At 39.1% G+C, this 22,353-nt stretch overlaps 1 protein-coding gene and 1 non-coding gene across 2 annotated transcripts in view; one reads left to right on the forward strand and one right to left on the reverse strand.

Moving 5' to 3' along the window:
• The first annotated feature begins 5,336 nt into the window (after positions 1-5,336).
• SPATC1 (spermatogenesis and centriole associated 1) overlaps positions 5,337-22,353 on the forward strand; it is a 74,750-nt gene continuing 57,733 nt past the window's right edge. Inside the window, exon 1 of the mRNA XM_072602659.1 lies at positions 5,337-5,670. Coding sequence (XP_072458760.1) covers positions 5,376-5,670 — 295 coding nt within the window. The 5' untranslated portion in view covers positions 5,337-5,375. The remainder of the gene's footprint in view (positions 5,671-22,353) is intronic.
• TRNAS-GCU (transfer RNA serine (anticodon GCU)) lies at positions 10,902-10,983 on the reverse strand. The gene has a single exon. It is a non-coding gene; the product is annotated as a tRNA-Ser (tRNA).

Consider the following 22,353-nt stretch of genomic DNA (forward strand, 5'->3'; position numbering starts at 1 on the left):
AATTAAACTGTCAGATGAAATAACAGGCCTGACCACATCACCCTTTATAAAATCTTCTGTTGACTCAAGGATGAAATAAAGCTCTTCATCTTAGTATATAAAGTCCTTTCTGATCTGACTCCAATCTAATTTTCTGTTCGCTTCATACTGCTGCCCTTCACACCCCCAGTGTTTCAGTCAAACTAACCTAGGTGTGATTTCCCAAATGTGGCATTCCATCTTCTCCCTTTGGGCTTCTGCACTGGCCCATGGCTGGTGCAAAGGGGGTCGGGAATTACCAGGTATGCACTCTTTCCTCACCTCTGCCTTATACAATCAAACTTTAGCTTTCTTAAAAGTTTAGCTGCTACAGCAAGCCTTTTTTGAATTCGCCTAGTTAATTGTCCTGATGGACTATTGGAGGTCTATTTCAAGAGGAGTGAAGGAATAGGGCACTTAATAACTAGGAGAAATCAGAAATGGAAAGAGAGATGCACAGAAAGTGAGCGAAGTTACATTAAGTCATTGGCTCTTCCTGCTCAGTGGTTGAGAAGAAATTGCTTTGTTTTCTCAAAGGGCAAGTCCTTTAGATTGTGACACATGTATGTCTGTGGAGTTCTGCTGAAGTTTCCAAGGGAGGTCCAGCACATGCTACCTGAAATGACTCCTGTAGACCCATTCCCACAACATGAGATCCCTTTCATTACAACTTCCAAGTAAACCCTCACTATACATAAATAGAATAAAAGTGAGAAAACAAACGGGGTGTAATTAGTATACTTCCAATTTGACCTGTACAGTATAAATACATTCTTAACACTGGAAATGTAGAAATGGACATTTACAAAGAATTTATGAAGAAGCATTAAATGCTTGCTATATGCCAAATTTAATATGTGCTAAGAATACAAATTTAAAAGTAAGGTAATCCTGCATACAATGAGAGTAAATTTTGATGAAAGGGAGAGATAATACCTATAGGGAAGTGGTGGCCAAGGAGGGGTGTTTTGGTCTGGGAAGTCTCAGGGATGGTAAACAGATCCAGGAGAGTTAACTGATACACCCTTTCCTACAGCAGTGGTAATGTAGATATGACTACAGTTCCCAAAACAAGATTTAGAAATGGGGTGTGTAAATAGCAGGAAGTGGGGTGGACAATGGTGTATGTGTCACAACAGGGCAGATGACAAGATGGCCAGATGGGATTTGAAGAATGGCTATGGCCAACCGTGGTTTGTTCTTCAATCTCAAAGAGGATCATGACCTCAGGGAGATGATGACATGACTTGCACTTGACTTTGATTGGATTGAGGGAGGGCTATGCAAGGTCACCAGCCTCATTTTCTCCTCCAAAGTCGTCTGGGTTCAGTGGCCAGATATCGATCAGGACCGCTGAAGGTGGCCCAGGATGCAGTAGGAGACCTTGACCCTTTTAAACTAAGATCTTTTCAGGTTCTCACTTTGAGTGAGGCAGCACCCATTCAGTGAATAGACTCATTTAAGAAGTGAATCAAGGGATGGCCCCTTCAATTAAAAAAAAATATCAAACTAGGACGCGGAGACCTTCAGGGGTGCTGGCCAAAAGAGAAACAGTTACTATTTACATTCATTCTGAGCCAGGAGGGCCCAAAAAAATAACTCTTAAGTGATGCATGGGCAAGGATCTATAGTTGTCCAATCCATGAGATTCTACAGAGAATCAAGAGAGGATAACAGATCTGGAGATGGGAGGGGCATACCTAATCTAATCTCATCACTTTACAAATAAGGAAACAGACCAGGGAAGTAGTTTGCCAGTAGACACACCCAACAGAAAGATCAGAGGCAAGATCTGAACCTTGGACCTTTGACTCCAGGCACTGATCTTTTTAAAAATTCTAATTTGAAAAAAATTGAGCTTAAGAAACAGCAAATAAAATGAGCATTTCCATATGAATAATAGAATAGGAAAAAGGGAATTATATATGAAATTGTGAATCCCTATTCCATATAGCTTGCTTTTCTTTTTAAATATATAATCAATTCAGCATGTACCTTGCAAAGATGTCCTTCTCTGTCACTTCTTTTCATTCTTTTCTTTTCCTTTACTTTCTTTTGCTACCATATTTTATCTCCTCCCCTCCTGCCTAACTGCTCTTCAACTGGAAAAATAAAAACAAAAGCAACATGCTTTTAACAAACAGGTATAATCAAGGAAACAAATTTCCACTATTCTATATCCAAGAACATATGTCTTATTCTGCATCTTGAGTCCATCACCTCTCTGCCAGGAGATGGGTAGCATGTTTCATCATTAGTCCTCTGGAGTCATGGCTGATGATTTGATCAGTGATTTTGTAGGTGCTGGAAATTTTTTTGTCAAAGGGAAGAATGTAACCCTGGTTGGGGACTGCACCTCACCCCCCAGAGATATGATCACGGAGACTGTAGCACTTCACCATAATTGTAGAAACTTACTTCGTTGCCTTTGTTCCGTTGTTTCCATCTCTTCTTAATACTGTTTGAGGTTTTTCTGGCAAAGATACTGGAGTGGTTTGCCATTTTCTTTTCCAGTTCATTTTATAAATGAGGAACTGAGGCAAACGGTTAAGTGATTTGTCCAGGGTCACATAGCTAGTGTCTGAGGCCGGATTTGAACTCTGGAAGATGAGTTTTCATGACTTCAGGTCCAACATTCTATGCCCTGTGCCACTCAGATGCCCCTTGGTTCTCTGAAGTGGCTTGCCCCCTGGTTACAGAGCTAGTAAGTGTCTTAAGATGGATTTGAACTCAGGTCCTTCTGGACCCCAGAGAATTCAACACTTCCACTGCTATACCCCCTAGCTGCCTCTCCTATTTCCTTACTTAGTTGAATATTCAAATTATGTAAGTAGCCACCATTCAGTCAATCACATATCTCTATTTGTAACCATGATCAAAATTAACATAACGCTTATTTTCAAACTTAGGTTAAAATAATAAGTTGTGAATTTATGATAGTCCTTCAAAATCTTTTTTTTCTCTGTACTCCCCCCTTGCTAATTAGAAGCCATATAATTCTATAAGTAGGCTCAACTGTACCCTCTAATACCCAAGAAAGACTTCTTCAGAGAAGGTGCCAGCCTACAGAAGTCATTCCCATATGTAGCATATGTACCTGAGTGGTTCTTTGAGTTAGGCCTGGTGTCTGAAGCCTGGTTCTTTTGGTATTTAGTCTAGCGTCTTATGCTGTAGGCAGATTCCAGTAGACCTTGTTTTATATCTCCAGCTTTCTTGCTCCAGGAATAATGTCTGAGGCTCAGCCAATGAAGAGTTAGACTTCTGCCAGAGATCCCCGACTATTCCGCATATGGAATAATTTTGAGTGACTTCCTAAAATGTGGGACCCCACCCAAACTGTACACAATATTCCAGGTATTCTAACCATGATAGAATAAGGTGGGACCTTCCCTTCCTGTGGTCTGGACACTATGCTTGTATTGTCCTTCTGGGACAGGTGGGAAGGAGAAGAAAGAGAAGGATGAGTTGAGATTTGGACTGAGAAAATACAGGCAAAAGATAAGTGGTTGTAAAGAAGGAAATCTGGAAGATTTGGGAATGGTGAAAGAGGACAGATGTTGACATTTCATTTGGGGAAATTTGAGAGATTTTGAGAAAAATGAGAATCAGATAAAAGAGAAAAATAACTGGAAGAGAACAGGGAGAAAATAACTGAGCAGAGGAGATGGAGAAGGATCCAAGGAGAGGAGGAGTTGATAAGATAAAAGCAAGGAGAGAAAGTTTGCCTATCCAGGTGCTTACCTTCAAGGTAAAACTCAGGTGCAGTAAAGGCAATAAGAGGAAAGAGCACTTTGAAGGAGAAAAACCCTGATGCGGCTGCTGGGGTCAATGGACCTGAGGAAAACTGACCCAGAGAGGCGCTGATTAGACTAACAAAGCATCTTGCTTCCAGAATAGAGCACAAGTGATCCTTTTGTAGGGATTGTAGAATGCACAATATTTATCTTTCTGCTGTGGCCAAGTAATGTTATTTATGCTAAAATTACAGGCTAGACTCCCCCTAGAAGAAAAAGTGAAGGGATTTGGATGGCATGTTGTGACTCTCCAGGATATCAGGGAGAAATGTTCCTTCAGGAAATCTGTAGCAAATCCCATCTACCACACTAAGATTCTCTTTTCCTTTGCATTCAAGCTTCCAGTATCCCTGAATTTGCTCTTGTACGGACAGATTATTATGAAATCATCTGATTTCACATCTTGTGCAAAAAGAACAGTTTACTTAAAATAGAAAGTCCCATGATATCAGGAAGCCTCAAACAACAAATAATGAACACATGAACATCAGCTTTACTCCCAGCCCAAATGCCTCCCATACTGGAGTCTGATTTCTTTAACTGAATTACAGAACTGATTCCTCGGAACTAAACCAGCACATGGGCTGAGCAGGGGAGCAACTCAGTCTTTGCCTAGAGCCTGGGGGGAGCACCCCCCCCACCTCTACCATTATGAGGTCTGGATGGAATCCTTAGCTTACATTCTTCAAGCCAGCCTTCTTTTCCCTTTTCCTTCTCCCCTAATCTGGAACTCTTCCTGCTAGCTGACTGTCCTGAACTTTCTAGGGAATATGGTCAAGGTTCAAGTTCCAGAAGAGAACACAGAGACAAGAAAGAGAAACCCTACTCAGATTCACAGAGTTGCCATTCTACATGGCTGGTGGCCATGACCTAGGAGGCATGGGAAGAAGAGAGGAAAGGGGGAGAGGGGAGGTTGGGTTCCCAAGTTAAAAAATTCTATGAAAAAGGAGACAAGAGATGGTAAGGACCTGGATCCAGGAGAAGACTCTGGAGAAGTCAGAGGCACTGGGGATAGAAATCTAGCAGAAGACAAATGATGTTGAGTACTTGGAACCTAGACAAGGGTGAGACTGAGGTCTTGAATCCAGAATATAGAGACACTGGAGCCCTGGAGGAGAATAACGCCTATAAAATATGACAGCCTAAGGTCAGTGACCCTTCAGAAACCCAAAAGATATCATCCATATGGAACATGCAGGGATCTATACTGGGCTTGATGTCTGAGGACTTGGTTTTCCTGGCATTTAGTCTATGGTCTGAGGTTCCAGGAAGCTCAGCTTTGCCAAAGCTCCCTAGCTTTCTGGCTTCAGGTGTGATGTTTGAGGTCTAGTTGGGCTGGGACAGCATCAGATCTTTACTTAATATCCCTAACAACCCAGTAGAGGTCAGTGCCCTGAAGAGAAGAGGTTAGCATAGCAAGGAAGGTGGTGCCCTTCTAGGTCTTCAGGATTTTTCCTTCAGTTGGAGTCAGTTGGAGTCTAGGGTAGGGAGGGGCTGGAGAGGGGAGCTTCTGACCTCATAATAACCCTGGAGTCCTGCATAGCCACCATTGCGGGCTCCTCTATGCCTCCCACCAGCTCGGGGCGGAGGCCCCGGCCTCCTGGGTGCTGCCACAGCAGCACTGTTTCCCCTCCAATTTGCTGGGCCATGTCACTTCTCAGCAACTATGAAGGGCTGAGGCATCAGATTGAGCGGCTGGTTCGGGAGAATGAGGAGCTGAAGAAGCTGGTGAAATTGATTCGAGAGAACCACGAGCTGAAGTCAGCCATAAAAACCCAAGCAGGTGCCATGGGCATCAGTGGGCTCAGCAACATGTTGAATGAAGGAGCGCCTGACTCTGCTTCTCCAACATCTGATCGTAAGAGTGTTGACATTATAGAGTTGAGTATGTGGCAGTAGATGGGTGGCTCAGGAGCCTGGGAGCAATCTTTTTCCTCCTGTGGCAAAATGATATGAAGACAAATGAGAGATTTTTATTGAAAAGGGGATCCTAAAATCAAATAGGTGGAATGTTTACAGAATGGAGAGCAAGACCCAGGTAGAGAAAGGGTAGGTTAAATCTCAGGTCTCCTATTTGAAAAATAAATCCCAGAGAAATGGGCCTTCTTGTCTGTAGAGGAAGATGATCATCCTAATGTACCACATTCTCCTATGTGAACTTCTATAAGGACTTTCCCAGTTTTTTGCTGCCTTAAAATTCCTCACTTCCATTCTTTCCAAAATTGTAGTTTTCCATACCAATTCTAGGATATCACCATTCAGTGCTTTTCTAAGTTCTTAATCCACTCTGCAAAGTCCATTCACAATTGACATACCTGCCTGGCTACTCCAACTATTCAAGGCTCCCCATCACTGACCTCTGAAGTCGTTTTATCGCTTACCTCTAAATGACCTGTCTCCCTATTCCCATTATTTGCCTGAGTATCTCCATCATCATCACTCACGCCTTAGTATTTCCTACCATCATTCACCCTTCACTGTGTCCATTAGCCTTCTCAGAGTCCCAATATCACCCCTTCCTTATAATTCTCATCCTCAGTGCCTCCCTTACCCCTCTCAGAGTCACTCCAATATTTACCACTTAATGCCAGCCATCAGCCACCCCTCATTGTCCCTACTGTTGTCCTGATTTCCCTTTAACTGGTCTTACATTATGCCCATCATTCACCCCTATCCTAAATCACTCATCTCTAAACATCACCCCACTCACTCCTTCAATCACCCTTAGTTTTTCTCCTATGATGCACAAATCAAGTTCTCCTATCCCTCACCCTCTTTTTCAAAAGTATGTTCTTATAAATTTAATAATGATTTCCTCAGATACAAATAAACAAAATAATGAATATTGAATCTTGAATAAAAATATAAGGTAGGAACTTTTTAACTTTTGATTTTAAAAATAGATGAGTATGAGGATCTAGCCAACAATACCAAATCCTTTACTGTTTATAGTCATAAGGTTTTGTTACTATTGTTAGTTTTTGTATAGTCATAGTGAGCATGCGTATTATTCTCCTAACAACTTCATTTGGCATGAGGTTTTTTTAATATATCTTTGTACTTTTCATATGCGTCATTTTAGGTCACTATTTCACTCTATAGACATACATACATACACACATGCACACACACTACAATTCAACAAGTTGCTTACCTTCGTAGCACAAAAGTAATTCCTTACATTGATTTATTATAATTGGACAAGATATTTAACAGTTTTCTTCTCTGTGAAATGAGGGATTGAACTAGATGACCATGAAAGTCCATCCCTTCTAGCTCGAAATCCTATCATACTATTTTATTGAGTTATTCACCAACTATTGGCTATGTTGGCAATGACCGGTTTCTTGTTATTACAAATAAAGCTACCTTGAATGTTTCTGTCCATTCTACCTTTTTTCATAATCCCCTAGCCTATATAGTCTTAGCATTGGGATCTCAGAGACAAAAGGTGTCATCAATTCAGTTCCATTCAATTCAGTGAGGATTTAATCAATTATATTCAGTTCAGTGGATGAGCAGGCATCTTGTTAAACTTGGGAATACAAAGACAAAAGGTAGTCCTGGCGCCCAAGGGACTTACTTATGGTCTACTGGTGAGATGATAGAATATGCAAGCAGATACCATATTTCACCACATAATCATCACAGGTTTATGCTAAATTTCTGCAAAAAAGTGGTTGGCGACCATTACTTGAAGCTTTTTAAAAAATTGTGTGGGTATTACTTGTCTTCTAGTTTCTGCCAGTCTCACACCAACTCTTCTTCACTCACTGAAAACTGTTTTTCCACAGCTGTTTCCATGCTGTTCAGTGAACACAAATCACCTTCAGCTTGAAGCCTGCAGAATAGTTTTTATATTTACTCATAATCAGAAAGAAATGCTTCACATGTTAATATATCACTGGAAGACGAACTATATAGTTTAGGTAGTGGGGGACGATGTAAGCTTTATCATAATTTACCTGAAACTTTCAAAATTTCCAGCTATTACATACCACTTGCTATTTCTATCTTTCTTCTTTACAATTATCAATGCAAATTTTATATGTAAAATCCTGGACCCAATTTCTAGAATTTATTAACATAAGATGCACAAGACCTTTTCAGAATTTGTTATTAGAACATGTTTAAGGCCTGTATATCCCATTGAAATCATTTACATTTGATACATAATCATCTGATCTTGTTGCTTTTCTTAAAACTTTTTCACTCCTGCTAATTCATCCCTTAGGAGGAAGACAGACTTTAAGGATCTAATCCTTTACATGAATATATTGCTACCAGTACTCATTGTAATTAGATACTTTTTAACCCTAGGTTCAACATTGCACAGCTGTATTTGCTTATTGAACTCCAAATCACAGAAGACCAGGGATGGGATGTATAAATATACTAAGTTAATTAATCCCAATTTGCATACAGAACAATTTATATGAAACAAGTTGTCTATAATAAAACACGTTCAATCATTTAACCATTTTTAAATAGAATAGATATTATACAAACGTAGACTCCTGCGACATCTTTAAGGTAACTCACTACAAATTTATATTGAAAACAGTGAGATCTTTCCCACTTGGAATTTTTATAGCAAATCAGATTCCTTAGTATCAATAATCAAATAATTAATAGATTCATTATTGCATCGACAAACTTCCACTTTTCACCTGCCCAGATAATTCAAATTGTAACAGTCATAAAACTGGTCCTCCTGGCCCACACCTAAGAGTGACTCAACACATGTATAAAAGTATAAAGCATCCTTAGCTCTGTTTGATTTCAGCTAAGAGTCAAGATTTAAGTTTTAGAAGTAACCAATCATGTATCAAATTCTATCTCATTTACAGGGTATCCTAACCAGGCTCATGATTAACCAGGTGGGGAACATTCTTGTTCAAAAGGAAGTAATACAATGGGGAAACTGGGTCAAGAGTATCCTACCTTTGGCCATGTCTCTTCAACCTTTCCCAGGCACAAACAAACACCTATAGCATTTTCCACCTGAGTTCAAATCCAGCCTCAGACATTTAGCTCCATGACCCATGGCAAGTCACTTCACCTCAGTTTGCCTAAGTTTCCTCATCTGTAAAATGGGGATAATAATACCTATCTTTCAGGGTGATGAGGATTTAATGAGATAATAATCATAATACATTCAGCACAGTGCCTAGCACATAGTAAACACTATATAAATGTTAGCTATTATTACCATAGCTCTTCTGAAATGAAACCATGGCTACTCAATAGGCATCTTTCAGATTTTTTTTCTCAACTAAAAGATATAATGAGCGCGAGCATATCACCTTCCTTATCCAAAACACAGATCAACTAGTTTAAGTGTGATTCTCACCCAAATATGACATAAAGCCTGTAGTATTACTCGTGGTGGAATTGTTTACACATACTAGAAGTGGCACATGTTGACTCTACTGAACTTTTTGCTCTGGTCTCACAGTTCCCCACATATACAGCAGTGGATAGTTGAAACATTCTGCCTGGGTCTCCTTTTGCATAGCCAAGGGTAGTTCAAGACTTTTTGATACCTTCCAAGACAAATAGCCTTGAGTAGATTGCCCTCAAAGTCTCTACCTTGATAACAGATAGATCCTTCAAGGAATGCATATACTGAAAAATAATTTTCGCATAACACTTTGGTAACAATAGATTCTTTCTGAATGAATGTGCTTGGGTATACCTGATGAAATGGTCAGTTACCACCAAGATATGACTTATATTTTTATTCAACCCTTCCAGAGAAAGAAAGTCAATATAGATAAGTTCCAAAGATTTGCTAGTAGTTATATTCTCCAACACCCACTTTTCAACTTTTTTTATGTGTAGTCTTCCTCAATTATACTGTAAGCTCCTTGAGGGCAGGAAATCTTTTTTTTTTATATTTGTATCTCTTACACTTAGCACGTGACTGGTACATAATAGGTGTTTAATAAATGTTTATTGACTATTGATAGTCACTACCACACAATCCAAAATGAAACTGCCGTCTGCATAGAGAACTATTCAGGGCATCTTAAACCCGTGACATAGTGCATGAGTTCATTTTAGTTCTTTTGTTAAAATTTTAATATTCTACACACAGACGTTTCTATCCCTTCTTCCTCGGTACCACCCTAAGGGTAATGTTTAAGGGGTACTTAATTCTATGAGATTCTATCAACCAGCATTTCTTTGAGATGCCTTCTGAGCTCCTGTATCATAAAGGAATCTTCCTAGAACTTTCTCTGAATGGTTGGGAACTGGTGAGCTGGATTTTGTGCTTTGAACTTCAAGCACTTCCACATCTCTCTAAAGCAATGAGAATATACATAAGACTGAGTTTCAGCCTCAACTCATCCTTTCACTCTTCTGATACTGGAGAGTTCCCAAAGTCAAATACCTCAGGATCCAATTCAGACATTGTCAGGGCTCCTCTGATGCTCACTGCACCTCTTATCTCCAGTCTCTTGTAAGCCTATACACAATCTGCATGGATGATCAAAGTCTGAAGATATTGAGTTTCAATTTCTTGCTTGCAATATTCTGCTAGAATTTTGCAAAGTATAAAACCAGTTACAATCAGTGTTGACAGTCCAGTAACTGTTGTAGGGTCTGGACATACCAGGGTCATAGTGTCCACTTTCCTGACACCAGAAACTTCCTTAGGAATATTTCAGCCTCACCTTGATGTGTCCTAGGTGTGAATGGTCTTCATCATTCAAACCACCAAATCCAAGTCCTATCATAGGCTTTGAAGGTATTTTTCTCAAATATCTGTGATAAAAAGATTGTAAAAACTGATGGTAACTTGAGGTTTACTGTCTAGGGTAGCATCTCAATTTTTACAATCAACTCTACATGAGGTCCTATGAATTGTGGTGGAATGGACCCCTAAGGAACTGACAATAAAGACAGTGTGATTTGTCCGAGGATTCCAGGGTTGCCTCTTTCCCTGATCTCCCCTCTCCCCACCTTGGTTTCTCAGAACTGAATCAAAGGAATTTCATTTTCTGCATGACCAGGATTAAATTCTCTTTGTTAATACATCCAACATAACTATCCATATAATCCCAATGATGAGAGAAGAGAAACCGATGAGGATAGGATTCGAACCTACGTGTGCAGAGCACAGTGGATTAGCAGTCCATCTCCTTAACCACTGGGCCACCTCATCTACTACCTATGGGGGCACTTAGGTGGTGTAGTGGATAGAGCACCTGTAAAGAAGTCAGGAGGACCTGAGTTCAAACCTCACCTCAGACACTTGACACTCACTAGCTGTGTGACCCTTGGGCAAGTCACTCAACCCCAATTGCCTCATCCTGGGCCATCTCCAGTCATCCTGATGAATATTGGGTCACTGGATTCAGATGGCTCTGGAGGAGAAGTGAGGCTGGTGACCTGCACAGCCCTCCCTCACTCAAAACAAAGTCAAGTGCAAGTCATGTCGCCATATAATCCAGAGTTATGGAGGAAGGAAAGGGAAGAAGAGACCTGTTACTCTAGTTATTACAATAGAGTATTAGGCCTCCATTCCCATAATCATTCTCTATTTCTCCAAGAAGAATAGTTTTGGACACTGTTCCTTCTCTCACCTTATCATTTTTGTGCCTTTTTCTAAGGATTTGCCCTGGAGGGGCAGTACCTTCATGGGGTAGTTCCTTTGTATTACTTCTGTGACCTATACTCAGGAAGGTCTAGAAAGACTTGCCTTAAAATCAGTCTAAATTTTGCACTCTTCTAAGTCATTCATTCTTTACAGTTTTCTCAAAATATTTTCATTATTAAAGTTCAATTCTATTTCCAATACTAGAAGACCTCTACAACTATCAGTTGTAAATGTGTGACAATACCATTCCACTGCCTCAGTTCTAAACTTTAATTTTTTTAGAGATTGTTCTGTTGACGTGTACTCATGTCAATACACAAATATTAATACAAACAATAAATGTGCAGTATTATAGCAAACAGCACTCTAAGGAGGTGCTTAAATAATAGTCTGGATTGTTTGGGGAGAACTGTAAAGCTCTTTTACTGACCCTCAAGTTTCCCATATCAAAAATCTACTGGTGTTGCTATATGGATAGCAGCAAGACACAGAATACAAATGCCTCTCAAGAATTAAAAATGGGTATCCCATAGAGGGCATGTGGCAGGTGCGATCAGGTTGCAACATAGAATCAACGAGGCATTCAGAGAAGAACAGAGATAAAAGATGTCATCAAGGTCTTCTATCAAAGGAAGAGAAGTTTAGCATGAGTGAAGATGACAGTTGGACAGCCAGAATGCTCCACTGGAACCCTAGCAATATCAGGTGAAAATAAGTACCTGGCAATGTCAGCTTGCTTGGTGGACTCTCTGTGGTGAACTTACAGTAGGAGCATATGGACAAAACTCAAAGCCATAAGATGACCAAGCATGGATGTATTACACCCTGTATTTGTTGGAAGGAACTTCGAAAACTGAAGAGATCACAGATGTGTTTAAATATTTATGCAATAACATTCCATTACATTCATTTATCATAATTAAGTCATCCCCAAATCAGATCTTTCTGGATTTTTACCATAGATAAAATAGCGTTTTATACAGACAGATATTTTAATTTTTTTATGAAATTTAACACCAAAAGGAAAAATATTTCCTATATCTATAACAAAACAAAAAGAGGATTATATATAAAACATTGATTAAACTTCCATTTCATACCATTCACTTTTGTAAAAAATGTATATAGTAAATTCAAAAGATTTACTTTTAAAACTGTCCTGCTTATCTGAGCTTTTTTCTGAACATTCTTCTGTTCTTACTTTGAATTTTTTTTTAATTTATAATAATTTTAATGGTCCTCTCCTACTCAGTTTGGTCTTTTTTTATGGAAATGCTTGAATCCTTTATTCCACTAAATGTCTATTTTCCCCTATGTAGTATATTTTAATCAGCTTTGCTGTTAAGTTATTCTTAGCTATAAGCCTATATATTTTATCCTTGAAAATATTTCATCCCAAGATTTCCTCTTATTTGGAGTAAAAGTTGCTAAGTCTTGTGTGATCCTGATTTTGGTTACTTGGTACTTAAACTGTTTCTTTATGGATGTTTGCAGTATTTTTTTCTTTGATCAGGAATCTCTGGATTTTGGTGATGATGTTCCTAGGAGCTTACTCTTTTCAGTTGGTGTCTGGAAGATTCTTTCTATTTCTACTTTGCCCACTTGTTCTAATATCTGGACAATTTTCTTTTGTAATTTCTTGAAAGGAATAATGAGGTTCTTTTACTTTTTTGGTCAAAGCCTTCAGGTGGTTAAACAACTGTTAAACTGTATCTCCTTAAACTCTTTTTGAAATCAATTGTTTTGGATATGAGATATCTTACAACATTTTTTTCAATATTTTGACTTTTTAAAAAATATTTCTTATTATCTCATAGAGCCATTTACTTCTATTTGGTCCATCCTAATTTTTAGGGAGTCTGTTACTTTAGTAAGGTTTTGTCCTGTTTGTGAAAGCTTGTAATTCTCTTTCTAAATATCTCCTCCATAGTTCTCATTTTTTCCCCAACACTTTTTCTATCACTCTTATTTCATTTAAATGTAATTTTTAACTCTTGCGTATTTTTTAGGAATTCTAATTGATCTTATGAACAAATTATATTTTTCCTTGAGCTATTGAGGTGCTTCGGAGTTATTCTCTTTTTCTGGGTTTGTGTTTTGAGCACCCCTGACCTCATGATAGTTCTTTATATTGTTTCTTTATTTAGTCATTTTCCATTATTCTTCTTTGAACAACCCAGGTCTGCTACCCTAGCTAGAAGCCCTAAGGACTGATTTTGTGATCCTGGCTCCTTTGGAAAGTTTCCTTCCCTTCCTCTACACCACTTTCATTGCTGTCCTGGGGACTGCATCCGCAATCTGTGGGTGATGAGTCTATATCCTCAGACCTTCTAAGAGACCCTGTGCTGCTAGCTGAGGCCAGGGACTGAGTCTGCCATAAGCTCTGGATGCCCCTATGCTGCTGGTCTAGCTTGGAGCTCTGGATTTTGAGTCTATGATTATAACCCATTTCTGTTCTTGCCCTGGACAGTTACCTATATGTCATATTTGTGATCTTTGACTGGAAAGATGACCACTATAATTTTTTTCTTTGATTTTCCAATCACTACTTGATCTAATTATTTTTTTTAATTTTTTTAAATTTATTTTTTTTTATTTTAGGTTTTCAACATTCATTTCGACAAAATTTTGAGTTCCAAATTTTCTCCCCATCTCTCCTCTCCTCCCACTCCAAAGCACCTTGCATTCTGATTGTTCCTTCCACCAATGTGCCCTCCCTTCTAACATTCCTCCCTTCCCTTATCCCCATCTTCTCTCTTGTCCTGTAGGACAAGATAAATTTCTATACTCCATTACTTGTATTTCTTATTTCCCAGTTGTATGCAAAGACAATTCATAACATGTGTTCCTAAAACTTTGAGTTCCAACTTCTCTTCCTTTCTCCCTCCCCACCCATCCCCACTGAGAAGGCAAGCAATTCAGTATAGATTATATATGTGTAGTTTTGCAAATGACTTTCATAATAGTCATGTTGTGTGGACTAACTATATTTCCCTCCATTCTATCCTGGCCCCCATTTCTTCTATTCTCTCTTTTGACTTTGTCCCTCCCCAAGAGTGTTTACTTCTAATTTCCCTCTCCTCCCATTTGCCTTCCCTTCCATCTTCCCTCCTACCCTGCTTATCCCCTTCTCTCCTACTTTCCTGTAGTGTAAGATAGATTTTTATATCAAATTGAGTGTGCATGTTATTCCTTCCTTGAACCAAATGTGATGAGAGTAAGCTTTATTTTTTCCCTCACCTCCCCGCTTTTCCCCTCCTTTGGAAAAGCTTGTTCTTGCCTCTCCTATGAAAGATAATTTGCCCCATTCCATTTCTTCCTTTCTCCTCCTAATATATTTCTCTCTCAGTCCATAGTTTCATTTTTTTAGATATGATCCCTTCCTATTCAACTCACCCTGTGCTGTGTGTGTGTGTATGTGTGTGTGTGTGTGTGTGTGTGTGTGTGTGTGTATAATCCCTCCAGCTACCCAGATGCTGAGAAAAGTTTCAAGAGTTACAAATATTGTCTTTCCATGTAGGAATGTAAACAGTTCAACTTTAGTAAGTCCCTTATGATTTCTCTTTCCTGTTTACCTTTTCATGCTTTTCTTGATTCTTGTATTTGAAAGTCAAATTTTCTTTTCAGCTCTGGTCTTTTCATCAAGAATGCTTGAAAGTTCTCCATTTCATTGAATGACCATTTTTCCCCTGAAGTATTATTCTCAGTTTTGCTGGGTAGGTGATTCTTGGTTTTAATCCTAGTTCCATTGACTTCTGGAATATCCTATTCCAAACCCTTCGATCCCTTAATGTAGAAGCTGCTAGATCTTGTGTTATCCTGATTGTATTTCCACAATACTTGAATTGTTTCTTTCCAGCTGCTTGCAATATTTTCTCCTTAACCTGGGAAATCTGGAATTTGGCTACAATATTCCTAGGAGTTTCTCTTTTTGGATCTCTTTCAGGAGGTGATCAGTAGATTCTTTCAATATTTATTTTGCCCTCTGGTTCTAGAATATGAGGGCAGTTTTCCTTAATAATTTCATGAAAAATGATGTCTAGGCTCTTTTCCTGATCATGACTTTCGGGTAGTCCCATAATTTTTAAATTGTCTCTCCTGGATCTATTTTCCAGGTCTGTTGTATTTCCAATGAGATATTCCACATTATCTTCCATTTTTTCATTCTTTTGGTTTTGTTTTGTAATTTCTTGGTTTCTCATAAAGTCATAGCTTCCATCTGTTCCATTCTAATTTTTAAAGAACTATTTTCTTCAGTGAACTTTTGAACCTCCTTTTCCATTTAGCTAATTTTGCTTTTTAAATCATTCTTCTCCTTATTGGCTTTTTGGACCTCTTTGATCAATTGAGTTAGCCTATTTTTAATGGTGTTATTTCCTTCAGCATTTTTTTGGGTCTCCTTTAGCAAGTTGTTGACTCACTTTTCATGATTTTCTTGCATCCCTCTCATTTCTCTTCCCAATTTTTCCTCCATCTCTCTTACTTGATTTTCAAAATCCTTTTTGAGCTCTTCCATGGCCTGGGTTCATTGCATATTTATTTTGGAAGTTTTGGGTGCAGAAGCCTTGACTTTTATGTCTTTCCCCAATGGTAAACATTGTTCTTCCTCATCAGAAAGGATGGGAGAGAATAGCTGTTCACCAAGAAAGTAACCTTCTATAGTCTTATTTTTTTCTCTTTTTTGGGCATTTTCCCAACCAGTTACTTGACTTTTGAGTCCTTTGTCAAGAGTAGGGTATTCTCTGGGGACCTTTGAGATCTCAGTTCCTCTAAGATGGCACAATCAAAGGAGAGGCATTTACTCCCTGGCCAGGCTCGCAGCTGAGATTCAGATCAGCTGCTCAATTCCCCCCAGGACTTTAAGCTGAGCACTCCAACAATGGAAAAATGGATGCTGGCTGCTGCTGCTTCTACTGCTGCCTCCTGGAGCTGGAGTTAGGGGAGAACCCTGCTCCCTTCTTGCCAAGTTGGAAAAGCTCTCTCTCTGACCTCTGAAGTGTCTTTGTCACCTATGAGTTGAGGGATCTGGGAACCTCTGCTACTGCTGCTGGGAATTGCACCCCTGAGGCCTGCTCCTCTCAGCTCCTCATGGCCAAGACTGGGCTGGGCTATCTCTGCATCCAGTGCAACAGACCTTTCCTGTTGGCCTTCCAGGTCACCCTGGGCTGAAAATCTCCACTCCATAGTTCTGTGGCTTCTGCTGCTCTAGAATTTGTTGAGAATCTTTCTTTACAGGTATTTTATGGGGTGTGGGGGAAGAGCTAAAGTATGTGCATCTTTCTATTCTGCCATCTTGGCTCTGCCTCTTGGTCTAATTGTTATGGGAGTACTTGTGGAGGGAACTGAATTGTACTTCCTCTCTTATACTGTCATCTTGGCCTGTCTTCTCAGGGGCTATTTTGTAAAACTAGCAAGTTACCCAGTCTCCCTATGCTGTGGTAGAGCATGGCTTTTCATTGATTTGCTATCTCATGTGGTCTATACACACCAAGGTTCCTTATCAGATTTCTGTCACCTGTGTAAATATTTTGACAATATACTCAAGTATTGTTCAAACACTTGTTTCTATCAGAGTTTTCTGAGCTCTTTCATGCTATTTCTTAACCAAGATGTATCCTAACTACAAGTCCCTCCATATTTCCCATATTCTTGAACTCCAAGCCACAAGGCAAGAGGCAAAATTTGCTCCCTTCCAAACATTAGCAAGTATGGAATAAAACCTATGACATCATTCCTGGTAGCTTTGTAATCATGCACTAGAAATGCCTCATGTTTACTCCATTGAGACTTCTGCTTAGATTTTAATGATTCTAACATTTAGCAAGGTGTGGTGGCAATACTCAGATGCTAAGTCTCTTTCATGGTGGTAAGGTAGGGTTCTTGATTCTGAATAGGCCAATATTTCCTTACTTTTAAAGTCTCTCCCTTGACCAGCTTGAATTCCAGATGGGAAACCATATCCTAATAAAGATTTCTCAACAATGGAAGTAGCCTTATGGTCCCTCATTGGGTATGCCTCTTCAAACTGGGTGAAATGGTCAGTCACCACTGTGATAAGGCTCATGTTCTTATTGTCTACTTTAGGGATCAATCTTTAGGTGGAACCTAAAGCCTTGAGGCCACATGTGGCCTTCTAGGTCCTTTGTGGCCTTTTGATTGAGTCCAAGTTTTACAGGACAAATCATTTTATTAGGGGGATTTTTTCTGTGAAGTTTGGATTCAGTCAAAGGGCTACCCTTAAGGACCTAGAAGACCACAGATTCCCTACCCTTGGTCTACTTCTAGATACAGCATGTCAATGAAGCTAGGTGGTGCACTGGGTAAAAGCCTGGGCAGGGAATCATAAAGAACTGGGTTCATATCTTGGTTGTGTGACTCTGGGCCAGTCACTTAACTTCTATTTATCTCAGTTTCCTCAAGTGGAAAATGGGATAATAATAACATCTGCCTCCCTGGGTTGTTGTGAAGATCAACTGAGATAATATTTGTAGAAAGCACTTTACATAGTGCCTGGCATATAGTAGGTGCTACATAAATGTTAGCTATTATTGTTAATTTTTAAAAGCTCCAACAGTTTGCTGGTGCCTATGCTTTATGAACATGCAGTCCAAGTTAGCAGAACTTTCTTTTGGACACTTTAAGCACAAGCTACAAGCTTCTCACACACATCTGGTACCATTTCAGGGCAATCAAGCCTGTTTCTAAATAGTTGAGAAATTATTACTTGACCCAAGTCTCAAAAGTTATCATGCAGTGTCATCATGGCCATGGTGTGAAGTGCATAGGGCTGTAGAAATTGCTTCTTGGTAAGTAGTCAAAAATATTGGGAAAAAAGGTGTCAGATATCTCATATCCAAAACAATTTGGTAGTATGTGTCAAATCAATTACAGACGAATATAGCTCTCCACTGCATACTTTCAACTTCTGCCATTGTCTTAATAGTAAGGTCTCCACAGAATAAAACTTGAGTACTCAAAAGTCAATCCTTGAATTGATTTGTTTATATTATTTCTCACATTCCTTCATCATACAGTTGTTCTCACTACCAAGCATTCAAGTACAACTAGGTATAACAGATAGCTTTCATCCCTTTTATGCTTATCAATATAATTTTTGGTGACATGAGGCCTATGGTAGAGAGTATCTACATCTCTATTGGTATTTCCTGGACAATAGTCAATGGGTTGAACTCGTAATTAGCTAGCATTGCTACTCATCTCTGGCAGTCAGTTTTAGTACATACGTTGTTGTCCACTCACACTGAAATTTTGCTCTATACTTATAGTTTCTGAATTTTTCATCGACAGCCCACTTTAAAGTTAAGAACTCTAATTTATGGATGGCATCCCAGTAAGTGCTCCACTAGTGAGAACTACAATATATTTATGAGCTTTACTCACTCAATATAGGACTGCTCCCAAGCATTTATAAACTAGCATCAGTAGACAACAGAGTCTTCATAAGCCAATACCAATGCATGTGTGAGGCAGATGACCAAATTTTTAAAAGCTTGTTCACATTTCCCATACTAAGGGTCTCCAAACGGCTTCTGAGAGTTTCAGCCAATTTCATCTTTTGTTTATCATAGAACAAATCCCCCAAGGATTTGTTCTGTAAAACTTGGACTCAATCAAAAGGCCACACTCAAGGACCTAGAAGGTCACATGTGGCCTCAAGACTTTAGGTTCTACCCCTGAAGTAGACAATAACTCTGCTATTAGTTCCTTGCGATCATATATCCTTAGATGAAATTGCTGAGAGGTTTAGCAATAGTAACTTATTCACAAATTCATGATAGCAGCCATTGAATCTCAAAAATGTCTTTAATTCTCATGGGTTCTTTGGATATGACCAACTGAGGGGTGTGTGTGTGGGGGGGGGTATCTTTTCCAGATCAGTGTTCACTCCTTACCATGTCAAAGTTGAAAAGGCAACTAGCATTTAGCAAACATTTATCAGAGATGAGCAATGATTTCTCTTTCACTTTCCTACCATGTCTAGACATCAGAAAGAAACAAATGCAAGGGTTGAGGTACAAAACTTTCTAAAAGTCCTGCTATGTGATACTTTAGTGGGACTTTCAAAACAAGGACAGTTGCCTTATTGGACACATGCTTTATGGGAAACATGGCCAAGAGTTGCTTCCCAGAGTCAAAAACCTTTGTAATCCACAAATGTCAATAAGCAGATACTAACACCAGTAAGTCCCCAGGGCAATAACTCTGCAAAAGGAGTTATATAATATTGTCTTTTAATGTCACTTTTATTCAATAAATGTATTCTGATTTATAATGAAAATATATGTTCTTTTTGGTTAAAGTAGAGAATGAAATTAAAAACTTAAAGGTAATGGAAGCATGAGTCAAATAAATTTTGGCAATCTTCATAATAGAATTGTCAAGAAACTAAAAGGATGGGAGATGAGGAACCTAGGCAAGTCAATCTACACACGTACAAGAAGGACTAAAGAAGGGGAAGGCAAAGGCAAGGCCCTGTAGCTTCACACCTGAACAAAAGGTCTGGTAACCTAGGCTTGGAGCATCATTTGATGTCTTACCAAGACCTTTTCCAGTCCCACCCTTGGGAGGCAAGCACAAAGGTATTGCCAGACTACCCACCTGACTTCTGACTCTTAGTACATTGTAAGACAGATACTCTTAACAGAGGGAATAAATCTGTAACTCATTTTTGTGATGTTTACTCTTAAGATTTTTTTAAAATTTTGGTAGGTTTTAAGCTTAAGAATATTTGTCAGAAGAAATCTAGAAAGCTTAAGTTCTGAGCAAGAAACCAAAGATCTTAGTCATAGATTGTGTTTTTGTCATTGCTGTCAATTGAAGGTATAGTCTCTAAAAGACAAAGGAAGATTTGAGAAGTTAAATGATAGAAAAGAAAATGCCATCTAAGATAGGATTTGGATAACTAGATCATGACTTAAAATACGGAGTGATGGTCAGGAATACAGTGTACTTAATAAGAGTTAGAAAAAAAATCCAATACATTTGCCTAGAGACTTGTGAATCTACTCAAAAAAGTTTTCCCTTAAAAGGGGAAGCAAGTGGAAAACTGCCCACATTTGTCTGCCGAGCTAGATAACTTAGAGTAGCATGTACAACCCAGGAAGAATTTCAGTGAGAATGACCAGTAATTCGTAGGACACAAAATAAAAAATAAACTTTATACGGCACTTACTATGTGCCATGCAGTATGCTAAGCACTTTTACAAATATTTCATTTGATTGTCACAACAGGGCTATAAAGTAGGTGCTATTGTTATCCCCATTTTGTAGCTGAAGAAACTGAGACAAACAGAGGTTAAATGACTTGTCTAGAGTTACACAGCTAGTAAGTGAGGCTGGATTTGAACTCAGGATCTTTCCAACTCCAAGTCTCATGCTCTATCCACTTCACCAGTGGTTGCCCCTAAGCAGCTTTCACCTCCCACCTATGGTTGTTTTTCCCTTGAAATTTTCAACTCCTTGGGCATGTTTTCCATGTGACCCACTTTGACCTTATAAAACAGGAAATTGTCTGTGTTTTGAAATCTCCAAAACAGTATTAAGTCAAATTCCCCCAACTTCTGTGTCTCTCTGATTCTTAGACATGGCAAGAAAACACTGCACACCCACAATGCTCAGCATGAAATAGGGAAACGCTCTAGTCAAGTTAAGTGTTTAGTAATGTCGAGACCAAAATATTAGTGATAGGAACACTGAGAGCGGACTGGATGCCAAAGAGAAATAAAAGTGTGGAGCTAAAGGGAAGAGGACAAAAGGATTTACAAAGTCCTGCTGCCAGAAGTCACCCTGGTCACATTCCCTTGAAGAACTGTTCAACAGGAAGTCTCAGCACCAGAGGGAAACTTGAAGAAGGTATCTGATCACCTGATTGAGGGAGGTTCCCAAGATCATCCATCCCATAGAAATATCAAGCCAAAACTAATCTGATATTTGGCCAAGAGCTGCAGGCAAAACTGAATGGAAGCCAGAGGCAGTGATCAGCACAAGCCACACCAAAGAGGCTTCTGGGGGTAAGACAGTTTTGTATTCACACTATAATCTTGAGATGGATGATGCCTAATAGCATCTATCTACCAAAAAAGACCTTTGTGTGTATCTGTCTCCCCAGCCCCAGCTCTATTAAAATAAGGACAAGATAGAAATATGGTGCTGGGGCGGGGAATCAGAACTTCAGAAATGGTGGCAACAGCTTGTTCTCAATTGTTTGAGGGTTAATGCTCTTACACTACTTTTATTTTCACTGAAGTAGCTGGTACATTTCGTTTTCACACTGAATTAGTGAGTTCTTTGAGCTTCATTGGAAGCAAGATTGGAATTCTCGAGTTGGTGGTAGCACATGAATCAAGCTGGGTAGCTCAGCTTTTATAAGTGCTGGGATCAGTAAGAACTGAGTTCAAATCTGGCCTCAGATATTTCCTTGCTGTGTGACCCTGAACAAGTCACTTAACCTCTGCCTCTGGTTGTTCAACTGTGAAATAATAACTATATGAAATAATATATTATTATGAATAAAATAATATAATAGTAAAATAATAAAAATAATAATAGCACCTACTTCTCAGGGTTGTTATGAAGAACAAATGAAATAATATTTGTAAAATGCTTAGCACAGTGCCTGGAACATAATAAATAATATAGAAATGTTAGCTATCATCATCATCATCATCGTTATTGGAATTAATTCATTCCTCTAAGCTTTAAATGCAGACAGGACCTGGGAGCACTAGTGAAGGGCTGTTGACAGCACATACTCCATTTTTAGCTAAAGTTATTTGCATATGCTCATCTGAGTGTGTGGCTGTAGCTCATGCTTTGAGTATCAGTGAGTGCCTTACAGAGATAAAGTGCTGCAAGCAGAAGTACTGAACCATCCTCCCAGGTGCAAGCAACATCAATCATAAGGGCAAGTGTTAC

Source organism: Notamacropus eugenii, chromosome 4 (assembly GCF_028372415.1).
Source record: "Notamacropus eugenii isolate mMacEug1 chromosome 4, mMacEug1.pri_v2, whole genome shotgun sequence".
Taxonomy (NCBI): Eukaryota; Metazoa; Chordata; class Mammalia; order Diprotodontia; family Macropodidae; genus Notamacropus; species Notamacropus eugenii.